Source organism: Oncorhynchus mykiss, chromosome 5, assembly GCF_057628025.1.
Source record: "Oncorhynchus mykiss isolate SJ-2025 chromosome 5, ASM5762802v1, whole genome shotgun sequence".
NCBI classification, from domain to species: Eukaryota; Metazoa; Chordata; class Actinopteri; order Salmoniformes; family Salmonidae; genus Oncorhynchus; species Oncorhynchus mykiss.
Genome location: NC_143026.1, coordinates 79,133,067 through 79,145,794, shown reverse-complemented (window position 1 = coordinate 79,145,794; position 12,728 = coordinate 79,133,067). Strand labels below are relative to the sequence as shown.

The window sequence follows — 12,728 nt, the reverse complement described above, 5'->3', positions numbered from 1 at the left end:
TTTTCCATTTTTAGTACTGCGCTAGAATTTAGTGGCTTCACCGTCTACCAGTGCCAGCACGATTTGGATAAATGTTCAGCATCAGTTATTGGGCTACTTGCCTCAAGCATTTACCCACAGTAAACCCACACTGCCCATATCAATGCATTTCTGATCCTTTCTACTGTAACAGTGACTATCTATTTATTAAAATATTTTTATTTCTACCCCTTTTTCTCCCCAATTTCGTTGTATCCAATTGGTAGTTAGTCTCGTCTCATCGCTGCAACTCTCGTACGGACTCGGGAGAGGCAAAGGTCGAGAGCCGTCTATTCTCCGAAACCTAACCAAGCCGCACTGCTTCTTGGCACAATGCCCACTTAACCCGGAAGCCGGCTGCACCAATGTGTCGGAGGAAACACCGTACACCTGGCGACCGTGTCGGCGTGCACTGCTCCCGGCCAACCACAGGACTCGCTAGTGCGTGATGGGACAAGGACATCCCTGCCGGCCAAACCCTCCCCTAACTCGGACGATGCTGGAACAATTGTGCGCCACCCCATGGGTCTCCCGGTCGCGGCCGCCTGCGACAGAGCCTGGACTTGAACCCAGAATATCTAGTGGCACAGCGATGCAGTGTCTTAGACCACTGCGCCACTCGGGAAGCCCATCTATTGACACTAATGAAATGTTTCAGATTGACCAGTTATGTGTGTTTATTCTTGATTTGGTACATTAGCAGCTAAAGCTACATTAAATAATCTATATCTGATGTCTGTAATTTGTGCTGCCTTCACTTCCGAACATAGAATGAAATGCTCTCTCATTCAGTCCGAACTCCCAACATAATGTCTCATTGGAGATCATGTATGCCTGAGTATAATGGTTATATGCTGGTCATATTTGGCAAGAGAAGCTCATGCATGTTGTTTGTGTCTCTAGGTTGCTGGAGACGGACAGTAAGTCCCTCCGCTCTGTGAACGGCTCCAGGAGGAACAGCGTCTCCAGCCTGGTGTCCAGCTCCTCGGCCTCCTCCAATCTGTCTCACCTGGAGGAGGACTCCTGGATCCTCTGGGGACGCATCGTTAACGAGTGGGAGGACTTCCGCAAGAAGAACGAGAAGCAGCTCAAGGTGAGTACTCTCGTGCGCTACACACTTCCTGTACACAATAGCCTGGGGACAAGCTTAAAAAGGGAGAGACTATTATTGGCCTTTTGTAAGAGTCAAAGGCAACTCTGGAAGAGCCAGTCTCAATTCACTCCCTTCCCTTTGGCCCTAACCATAACCCCTTGGCCCTAACCATTACCCCTTCCCCTTGGCCCTAAACCTATAGGTGAGAGACTATTGGTGAATCTCAATCTGTACTCGATTCCTCTCCATCCTCATCTGAATACTTCAGAGAATAGCGAATAATACAAGGTTCCTATCTTTGCTTACAAGTTGCACAAATATTTTTAATCAATGAAGTTAGTGAATACATTCAGTACAGTACAGCAGTCTCTTTGTTTCCTGGTATTGATACTATATAGGCGCAGTTCAGGTTTTTTTTCCCAAGGCCAGCTATGTCTTTCACTGACCCTTACTACTGTTGTCTTGATTTTACAGTGTGAACCCTGTTCTAAATGTAGCTTCTTAGTGCTCACTGCCAACTGATGGTGTCTCCCTAGTCGCACAGGGGGAAGTCTGATTTACCCATGTCAATGACATCTGAATCAGTCAATCAAATCAAATGTATTTATATAGCCCTTCGTACATCAGCTGATATCTCAAAGTGCTGTTCAGAAACCCAGCCTAAAAGCCCAAACAGCAAGCAATGCAGGTGTAGAAGCACGGTGGCTAGGGAAAACTCCCTAGAAAGGCCAAAACCTAGGAAGAAACCTAGAGAGGAACCAGGCTATGAGGTGGCCAGTCCTTTTCTGGCTGTGCCAGGTGGAGATTATAACAGAACATGGCCAAGATGTTCAAATGTTCATAAATGACCAGCATGGTCAAATAATAATAATAATCACAGTAGTTGTCGAGGGTGCAGCAAGTCATCACCTCAGGAATAAATGTCAGTTGGCTTTTCATAGCCGATCATTAAGAGTATCTCTACCGCTCCTGCTGCCTCGAGTTGAAAACAGCAGGTCTGGGACAGGTAGCATGTCCGGTGAACAGGTCAGGATTCCATAGCCGCAGGCAGAACAGCTGAAACTGGAGACGCAGCACGGCCAGGTGGACTGGGGACAGCAAGGAGTCATCATGCCAGGTAGTCCTGAGGCATGGTAATAGGGCTCATGTCCTCCTAGAGAGAGCATACTTAAATTCACACAGGACACCGGATAAGAAAGGAGAAGTACTCCAGATATAACAAACTGACCCTAGCCCCCCGACACAAGCTACTGCAGCATAAATACTGGAGGCTGAGACAGGAGGGGTCAGGAGACACTGTGGCCCCATCCCATCAGGGCGTGTTTCCTGGACCAACAGTATTGCTTCCAACACACCGACAGCATCATTGCATTTTGGTACACCAGAATTTCAATTAATTTCCAATGAAACACAGCATTTTCCTTACAGCATTGCGTTGCAGAGGCAGTTGCAGTGCATTCGGTGTGATGTATATGTTGGATTTATCGAATGTATGCGTCAAACTGTATGCGTAGACGGCTTAACAGAAATGGTAGCAGAAGTTGAGCTTTTATTGCATACATATCCAGATGAAGCTGCGTACTATTTTGTGCAATGACGCTGTCGGTGTGTTCGAATCGTAAGCCTGGTCACCGACAAAAAAGCTAATTGTAAATCTGAGGTGCTGTTATGCATTAGTTTTGCATTGTGTGTTAGTGGTGGAGAACCTTCCACTGGACCTCGGCTGCGTGACTAGGGCTGTTACGGGGATTGAATTACCACCACACCGGCGGTCACGAGTCATGAAGACAGTCAATTCCACATGACCGTTTAGTCACAGTAATTAGGCTTCTCCAAGCTCTGATGCTGCTGATGGTCATTAGTAGCCTACCTAACTTGCTAACTGCCTGGTACTCAGCAATATATTTTCCCTCTAATCACTCGGACATAAATGTAATAAAAAATCTAATCAAACACTTCATGAGAGATGATGAGCTTGTGTTGCACAACATTTCTAAAGGCTATGCAATTGCATGAGAAAACAGAGTGATGGCCTCTACTAAATAGAGGAGCATCCCATCAGCTTTTTATAGGCTAGGCCTACTAAACTCAGCAAAAAAGAAACATCCTCTCACTGTCGACTGCGTTTATTTTCAGCAAACCTAACGTGTAAATATTTGTATGAACATAAGATACATAAACTGAACAAGTTCCACAGATGTGACTAACAAATAGAATGTGTCTCTGAACAAAGGGGGGGTCAAAATCAAAAGTAACAGTCTTTCTGGTGGGGCCACCAGCTGCATTAAGTACTGCAGTGCATCTCCTCCTCATGGACTGCACCAGATTTGCCAGTTCTTGCTGTGAGGTGTTAACCCACTCTTCCACCAAGGCACCTGCAAGTTTCTGGACATTTCTGGGGGGAATGGCCCTAGCCCTCACCCTCCATTCCAACAGGTCCCAGACGTGCTCGATGGGATTGAGATCCGGGCTCTTCGCTGGCCATGGCAGAACACTGACATTCCTGTCTTGCAGGAAATCACGCACAGAACGAGCAGTATGGCTGGTGGCATTGTCATGCTGAAGGGTCATGTCAGGATGAGCCTGCAGGAAGGGTAACACATGATGGAGGAGGATGTCTTCCCTGTAATGCACAGCGTTGAGATTGCCTGCAGTGACAACAAGCTCAGTCCGATGATGCTGTGACACACCGCCGAAGACCAAGACAGAACCTCCACCTCCTATTCGATCCCACTCCGGAGTCAGGCCTCTGTGTAAAGCTCATTCCTTAGACGATAAACGTGAATCAATCAATCAATCAAATTTATTTTATATAGCCCTTCGTACATCAGCTGATATCTCAAAGTGCTGTACAGAAACCCAGCCTAAAACCCCAAACAGCAAGCAATGCAGGTGAAGAAGCACGGTGGCTAGGAAAAACTCCCTAGAAAGGCCAAAACCTAGGAAGAAACCTAGAGAGGAACCAGGCTATGTGGGGTGGCCAGTCCTCTTCTGGCTGTGCCGGGTGGAGATTATAACAAAACATGGTCAAGATGTTCAAATGTTCATAAATGATCAGCATGGTTGAATAATAATAAGGCAGAACAGTTGAAACTGGAGCAGCAGCACAGCCAGGTGGACTGGGGACAGCAAGGAGTCATCATGTCAGGTAGTCCTGGGGCATGGTCCTAGGGCTCAGGTCCTCCGAGAGAGAGAAAGAGAGAAGGAGAGAATTAGAGAACGCACACTTAGATTCACACAGGACACCGAATAGGACAGGAGAAGTACTCCAGATATAACAAACTGACCCTAGCCCCCCGACACAAACTACTGCAGCATAAATACTGGAGGCTGAGACAGGAGGGGTCAGGAGACACTGTGGCCCACTCCGAGGACACCCCCGGACAGGGCCAAACAGGAAGGATATAACCCCACCCACTTTGCCAAAGCACAGCCCCCACACCACTAGAGGGATATCTTCAACCACCAACATACCATCCTGAGACAAGGCTGAGTATAGCCCACAAAGACCTCCGCCACGGCACAACTTAAGAGGGGGGGGGGGGGGCAACCCAGACAGGATGACCACATCAGTGACTCAACCCACTCAGGTGACGCACCCCCTCCAGGGACGGCATGAGAGAGCCCCAGTAAAGCCAGTGACTCAGCCCCTGTAATAGGGTTAGAGGCAGAGAATCCCAGTGGAAAGAGGGGAACCGGCCAGGCAGAGACAGCAAGGGTGGTTCGTTGCTCCAGAGCCTTTCCGTTCACCCTCCCACTCCTGGGCCAGACTACACTCAATCATATGACCCACTGAAGAGATGAGTCTTCAGTAGAGACTTAAAGGTTGAGACCGAGTTTGCGTCTCTGACATGGGTAGGCAGACCGTTCCATAAAAATGGAGCTCTATAGGAGAAAGCCCTGCCTCCAGCTGTTTGCTTAAAAATTCTAGGGACAATTAGGAGGCCTGCGTCTTGTGACCGTAGCGTACGTGTAGGTATGTACGGCAGGACCAAATTACAGAGAAAGATAGGAGCAAGCCCATGTAATGCTTTGTAGGTTAGCAGTAAAACCTTGAAATCAGCCCTTGCTTTGACAGGAAGCCAGTGTAGAGAGGCTAGCACTGGAGTAATATGATCACATTTTTTGGTTCTAGTCAGGATTCTAGCAGCCGTATTTAGCACTAACTGAAGTTTATTTAGTGCTTTATCCGGGTAGCCGGAGAGTAGAGCATTGCAGTAGTCTAACCTGGAAGTGACAAAAGCATGGATTAATTTTTCTGCATCATTTTTGGACAGAAAGTTCCTGATTTTTGCAATGTTACGTAGATGGAAAAAAGCTGTCCTTGAAATGGTCTTGATATGTTCTTCAAAAGAGAGATCAGGGTCCAGAGTAACGCCGAGGTCCTTCACAGTTTTATTTGAGACGACTGTACAACCATTAAGATTAATTGTCAGATTCAACAGAAGATCTCTTTGTTTCTTGGGACCTAGAACAAGCATCTCTGTTTTGTCCGAGTTTAAAAGTAGAAAGTTTGCAGCCATCCACTTCCTTATGTCTGAAACACATTCTTCTAGCAAGGGCAATTTTGGGGCTTCACCATGTTTAATTGAAATGTACAGCTGTGTGTCATCCGCATAGCAGTGAAAGTTAACATTATGTTTTCGAATAACATCCCCAAGAGGTAAAATATATAGTGAAAACAATAGTGGTCCTAAAACGGAACCTTGAGGAACACCGAAATTTACAGTTGATTTGTCAGAGGACAGACCATTCACAGAGACAAACTGATATCTTTCCGACAGATAAGATCTAAACCAGGCCAGAACTTGTCCGTGTAGACCAATTTGGGTTTCCAATCTCTCCAAAAGAATGTGGTGATCGATGGTATCAAAAGCAGCACTAAGGTCTGAATCCGACCATCACCCCTGGTGAGACACAACCGTGACTCGTCAGTGAAGAGCACATTTTGCCAGTCCTGTCTGGTCCAGCGATGGTGGGTTTGTGCCCATAGACAACATTGTTGCCGGTGATGTCTGGTGAGGACCTGCCTTACAACAGGCCTACATGCCCTCAGTCCAGCCTCTCTCAGCCTATTGCGGGCAGTCTGAGCACTGATGGAGGGATTGTGCGTTCCTGGTGTAACTCGGGTAGTTGTTGTTGCCATTCTGTACCTGTCCCGCAGGTGTGATGTTTGGATGTATTGATACTCTGCATGTGTTGTCACACGTGGTCTGCCACTGTGAGGACGATCAGCTGTCCATCCTGTCTCCCTGTGGCGCTGTCTTAGGCGTCTCATAGTACGGACATTGCAATTTATTGCCCTGGCCACATCTGCAGTCCTCATGCCATGCAGCATGCCTAAGGCACGTTCACGCAGATGAGCCGGAACCCTGGGCATCTTTCCTTTGGTGTTTTTCAGAGTCCGTAGAAAGGCCTCTTTAGTGTCCTAAGTTTTCATAACTGTGACCATAATTGCCTACCGTCTGTAAGCTGTTAGTGTCTTAACGACCGTTCCACAGGTGCATGTTCATTAATTATGGTTCATTGAACACGCATGGGAAATCGTGTTTAAACCCTTTACAGTGAAGATCTGTGAAGTTATTTGGATTTTTACGAATTATCTTTGAAAGACAGGGTCCTGAAAAAGGGATGTTTCTTTTTTTTTGCTGAGTTTATATTTACTTCTCAACTTTCCTAATATTAAGCACATCGCTTATCTTTACAGCAGGAATATAGCCTACCTGGCTGGCATGAAAATGAACCACGGGAAAAATGTCCTCCATTCGCTATTTAAGTGCGTAGATGACATGTCATTTTCCCCTGTCCCTGTTTCAACATACATGGATGATAATGGTCCATTCAAAAAAACTAAAAAAATTCACACATATATTATTTAGTATCTGTAAAGGCAAGATTAAATCAAGAATAGTCTGATGGTGACAATATTAGCATATCACTTGTGAATGATGCCAGTGTAAGGCAAGAAACTATGCCTTTTTTGTGTGCAGCTTCTTATAATCATAGTCGCACACCTCATGTAGCCTAGCGCATATGCCTATATGTTTTGATACGGTTTGTATCGTATGAAGCTCATTAATCTGCTTAACAAGGGGTGGAGAGCCTAACTGGTATACATAAGCAGCGTGTGAGTTTCAAGTTTGGGGAAGATCATTTTCACCATAAAAATTAACCTTTTTATAATAAAAGCATTACATGCATAATTGCATTTGTGGTCACTTTTGATAAGGCTGTTTTCCCGCTAAGGGGACATTTGCGCTTATAGCCTACTTCCGTGTGCACATTGCTGCACTTATAATGTGAAAAAATAGCCTATTAGTTTATCAACATTTTTTAGCTAAACGTTCTGATCTGTTGCATCAGCCTCATTGTGTAAAAAATGTTTTTTGATGCTAGTGGTTATATTAATTTGAGATCTATCGCATCCCACAACTGTCCTACACTATGTTTGAAATATTTCTTTCTCGCACAGAAGGGCAAGTTGACCAATAGAATAGGTCAACTTTTGTACTAAGGGACATTTAAAACATATTTTTTATTTAACCTTTAACTCAGTTAAGAATAAATTCTTATTTACAATGACGGCCAAATCCGGACAACACTGGGCCAATTGTGCGCTGCCCTATGGGACTCCTAATCACGGCTGGATGTGATACAGTGTGGATTTGAACCAGGTACTATAGTGACGCCTCTTGCGCTGAGATGCAGTGCCTTAGACCGCTGCGCCACTTGGAAGTCCGACATAGGCTAGTGCTTTTGCTGTTTGTTAGGCCTACTCATCTTGTTGGCTGATGAACAGTAAATGTGGACAGTTCTCCCAATACCTTCAATATGCACCTCGGAATTGGATAAGAACGCTCGCAGTTGCGCCCCTGATGTCTGTCTGCACTTGTAGCCTGTGAGAAATACCCGATCAGGTGATGGAGAGCCATTTGAGTGAGAGGAGCTGCGGCGCACTGAGCACTCGGGGAGAAGGGAATTATAATTATTATATTTAGCCCAAGGGTGCAGTGGCCACTGGCTGCAAAAGGCATGGATTGTTTTAGGGGGCATTACTGCCACACAAAGAGGATGCCAGCGTGAAATTTTAGGCATTATCAAGTGCTTGTCAAATTGTGAATAGGAGATTGATGAAGTGTGTACAGCCTGCGCAAAAAAACAAAGCAGAGCTCATGCCTTTCAAGTGACTTTTTTCAAATAATCATTAGTCACATCATGCAAAACATATAGCCCAACGTTTGTAGAGCAACTAAAGTTACATTAATAACTCTAAATTAAACATATAGGAGTACCTATTTCTTAGTTAACCACTCAACACAGAATAGCCGCGTGTGCACACTCCCTCAATGGTTGGAGAAAAATATTCAGCTTTGTTCAATTGAATTCTACATACTATAAACTAATGCCACGGAATTCTAAGCAAATATTGTCTGCTAAATGCACTAGTGTAGCCCACAGCCATATGGCATAGCTAGATCAGGACCTGACTTCAGGACAATTCTTCTGAAATAGACTACATTTTCTTCATATCATGTTTCTTTAGACCTGTCTAAAATAAATAATGGATTTATTGTGAATGTATAGGCTATATTACATGTATTTATAATACTTTTTAAAAGGTAGATGTTCCAAAGGTCTGCATCAGTGGCTTGAAGGCTGTGTGTGGAAGCCAGGAGATTCTAAATGTGTTTGTTAATTAACGGTCAATTACCGTGAGACCAGCAGTTGTTTGCTTGACAATCACTGGCTGACAAAATGTTGTGACCGCCACAGCCCTATGTCTGACAATGGTATTTCACAATTTTTCCAGAGAAGAGGCCTTTGCTACATCACCTCCATGTAACCTGACTGTTGCAAGACTGCATCCTAGTCATATTATTAATCATCATGTTGAGCTCCTCAACAAATAGATTGCTCAGTTGACATTGCTCTCTTCTGTTGATCTAGTCTAGTGTGTTTCATCTTGCAAGGCAGGATGATACTACTACGTGTACTACTTTTATGTTCTATCAGCAAAATGTACATTCTCAATTTAACGTACTAGCGACGAATTCAATGCATCATATTCCCTCTTTTCCACTAGGGTGCTCCCGAAAAAAAGATAAGCCTCTTAACAATGAGCCTGTCCTTGGATGCGTCCCAACTGGTACCCTATGCCCTACATACTGCATTACTTTTGACCAGAGCCCTAGATGGGAAATAGGGTGCCATTTGGGACTTAACACTGAGTGAACACCAACCATAGTCTGAGTAATGTAGTGACAGACAGAGTAATGGGAGCAGGTCGTTTTACAGGCGTAATTGCAGCTGTATGCGTTATTCATGCGTTTCCTCTTGCATGTGTGTCTGAGTATTATCCACTGGAGGGATTGTATGTGTGTGTGTTTCCATTACAAGGCTGGGACTGTCAAGACTGACCTCAGAGAGAAAGATCCCCTGACCCCACACTCTCGAAAGCTTGCACACAAAAACAACACACAGCCTACACTTACACACACTAACACACTCCATCCTGCACCACTGGTCAGTGTTCCCTCTCTGCAGAGGAAATGTCTTTATCAAGTCACATCGGCAGTAATTTACAAGAACAACATTTCACTCTGCACAATTCCTCGCTGACTAGATTATATTTAGTGGTGGAAAATGTTATTGGAATGACTGACTGGGGTACATGCTGTGCTGTGGAGAAAACACACTGGAGTGTAGCAGCACACAGACACATGATTGTGTTTGCTCTGAACACCACATAGAATAAAACATTTGATGTGGATACCAGTATGTTCCTTGGTATTTTAACACACTCAGAAAACAAGGACTACATATTTTCCATCAGAGGCTGTTACGTTAATTATTAGGAATAGACTAGTTAATCGAAACTATTTATATACCTTGAAAGCGATCTATAGACAAGGTTGGGTAAACTGCAAACCACACTTTGGTTTGTCCACTGACACCAATTGGTAATATTAGCATTTTCAAAACAAAGTAAATGCTGATTATATGTTTAGTCTGTGCAATTTGGGTACCTTGAGATGTCCCTACCCCATTGAAGTTGAAATGCAAAATGGTTAAGGCTAAGGTTAGGTAAGGGTTAAGGTTTAGGGTAGGAAGGTCCCAAGCATTCGGGACGGTATTGACCAATATTTTTCTTCTCTCCAAACAGGATCTGGTCAGAAAAGGGATCCCCCATCACTTCCGAGCAATAGTATGGCAGTTGCTATGCAACGCCCAGAACATGCCTATCAAAGACCAGTACTCTGAGCTGCTGAAAATGACATCACCATGTGAGAAGCTGATTCGCCGGGACATCGCCCGGACGTATCCTGAGCATGACTTCTTTAAGGAGGACAGCTTGGGACAGGAAGTACTCTTCAATGTTATGAAGGTGAATGCTTCATAGGTTTGCAGAACTACAGAAAAGTTCCCACGAGAGAATCTTCAAATCTGCAACTCTTCAACCGGTATTTTTGAAAAGCCAAATAATTCTGGGAAAGTAACTGGAATTTTGCGACCCTGGTGCTTTGTCTGAAACCTTTACCCTCAACAGATTGCTTTACAGTGTGCTCTGGAGTTGGTTTAGCTCTTTAGCGCTGGTGCTTTCAGCACGTACAGGTAACTGTCAAAATAATGAAACACTTTAGTCAATGAGGAATACAAAGTATATTGAAAGCAATTGCTTCCACACAGGCGTGATTCCTGAGTTAATTAAGCAATTAACATCCCATACTCAGGGTCATAAATAAAAATGCTGGGCACGCCATTATTTTGGTTACCATGGCTGTGTCCCTATAGGATGACAATGCCCTCATCCACAGGGCACAAGTTGATATGCATGAAAACGATGTAAACCATATGCCATGGCCATCTGTCACCAGATCTCAACCCAGTTGAACACTTGGGAGATTCTGGTGTGGCGTTTGAGACTGCGTTTTCCACAACCATCATCAACACACCAAATTATATAATTTCTTGTGGAAGAGTGCTGTCGCATCCCTCCAATAGAGTTCCAGACACTTGTAGAATCTTGAAGCTGTTCTGGCTCATGGGAAAGGTGGGATGAGTCAGTTGCTCAACTGAATGCATTCAACCGAAATGTGTCCTTCGCATTTAACCCAACCCCTCTGAATCAGAGAGGTGCGGGTGGATGTTGATTAACGCAGCCCCATCACCGGTGCCCAGGGGATCAGTTGTTGTGGGGGTTAACTACCTTGCTCAAGGGCAGAACAGCAGATACTGGCACAACGCCCTATTAAGACACTTTATTTTGATGTTTCCTTTATTTGGGCAGTTACCTGTGGGTGGGTGGGTGGATATACACTTAACTGGAATGAATCCTGGTCCCATCTTTCGACTCATCTTTCCTGTCTGTCTTCTACTATCTGTCCTATTCGCCTGGTCACGGATCTGTTTGTGCTCTTGGCAGGATAGCACAAACAGACTAGTACTCAGTTTACTGTCCTGTCAATAGAAGATGAAGAACAATATTGCGTTAGAGCTGCTAATTTTATTTTTCTCATTAGCCAGTGGCAGAATTGTTCAAGAAAAGCTGTTTCAGCCTCCCGTGTGGCGCAGCGGTCTAGAGTCGTCACTACAGACCCGGGTTCGTTCCCAGGCAGTGTCAGAACCGGCCATGACCTGGAGTCCCATATGGCGGTGCACAATTGGCCCAGCCAAGGATCAACAACGGCACAGCCGTGAGGTGGTAGAGATACACAAGCTTACAGAACAATCGTCTGGTCTCGGTTGCAACACTCACGAGTTCCTAGCTGCCTCTGGAAGCAATGTCAGCAAAATAACTGTTTGTTTGGGAGCTTCATGAAATGGTTTTCCATGGCCGAGCAGTCGCACACAAGCCTAAGATCACCATGCGCAATGCCAAACGTCGGCTGGAGTGTTAAGTGCACTGCCATTGGACTCTGGAGCAGTGATTTATTTTTTATTTCACCTTTATTTAACCAAGTAGGCTAGTTGAGAACAAGTTCTCATTTGCAACTGCAACCTGGCCAAGATAAAGCAAAGCAGTTTGACACGTACAAAAACACAGAGTTACACATGGAATAAACAAACATACAATCAATAATACAGTAGAAAAAGTGTATATATACAGCATGTGCAAATGAGGTAGGATAAGGGAGGTAAGGCAATAAATAGGCCATGGTGGCGAAGTAATTACAATATAGCAATTAAACACTGGAATGGTAGAATGTGCAGATGATGAATGTGCAAGTAGAGATACTGGGATGCAAAGGAGCAAGATAAATACAGTATGGGGATGAGGTAGTTGGATGGGCTATGTACAGGTGCAGTGATCTGTGAGCTGCTCTGACAGCTGGTGCTTAAAGCTAGTGAGGGAGATATGAGTCTCCAGCTTTAGTGATTTTTGCAGTTCGTTCCAGTCATTGGCAGCGGAGAACTGGAAGGAGAGGCGGCCAAAGGAAAAATTGGCTTTGGGGGTGACCAGTGAGATATACCTGCTGGAGCGCGTGCTACGGGTGGGTGCTGCTATGGTGACCAGTGAGCTGAGATGAGGTGGGGCTTTACCTAGCAGAGACTTGTGGATGACCTGGAGCCAGTGGGTTTGGTGATGAGTATGAAGCGAGGGCCAGCCAACGAGAGC

At 44.9% G+C, this 12,728-nt stretch overlaps 1 protein-coding gene across 6 annotated transcripts in view; it reads left to right on the top strand.

Moving 5' to 3' along the window:
* evi5b (ecotropic viral integration site 5b) overlaps nucleotides 1-12,728 on the top strand; it is a 65,532-nt gene that overhangs the window by 24,135 nt on the left and 28,669 nt on the right. For all 6 annotated transcript variants that reach the window (XM_036978449.2, XM_021604431.3, XM_090236065.1 and 3 more), the window contains 2 exons: nucleotides 922-1,111; nucleotides 10,275-10,496. In XM_036978449.2, the coding sequence (XP_036834344.2) occupies nucleotides 922-1,111; nucleotides 10,275-10,496 (412 nt within the window). The remainder of the gene's footprint in view (nucleotides 1-921; nucleotides 1,112-10,274; nucleotides 10,497-12,728) is intronic.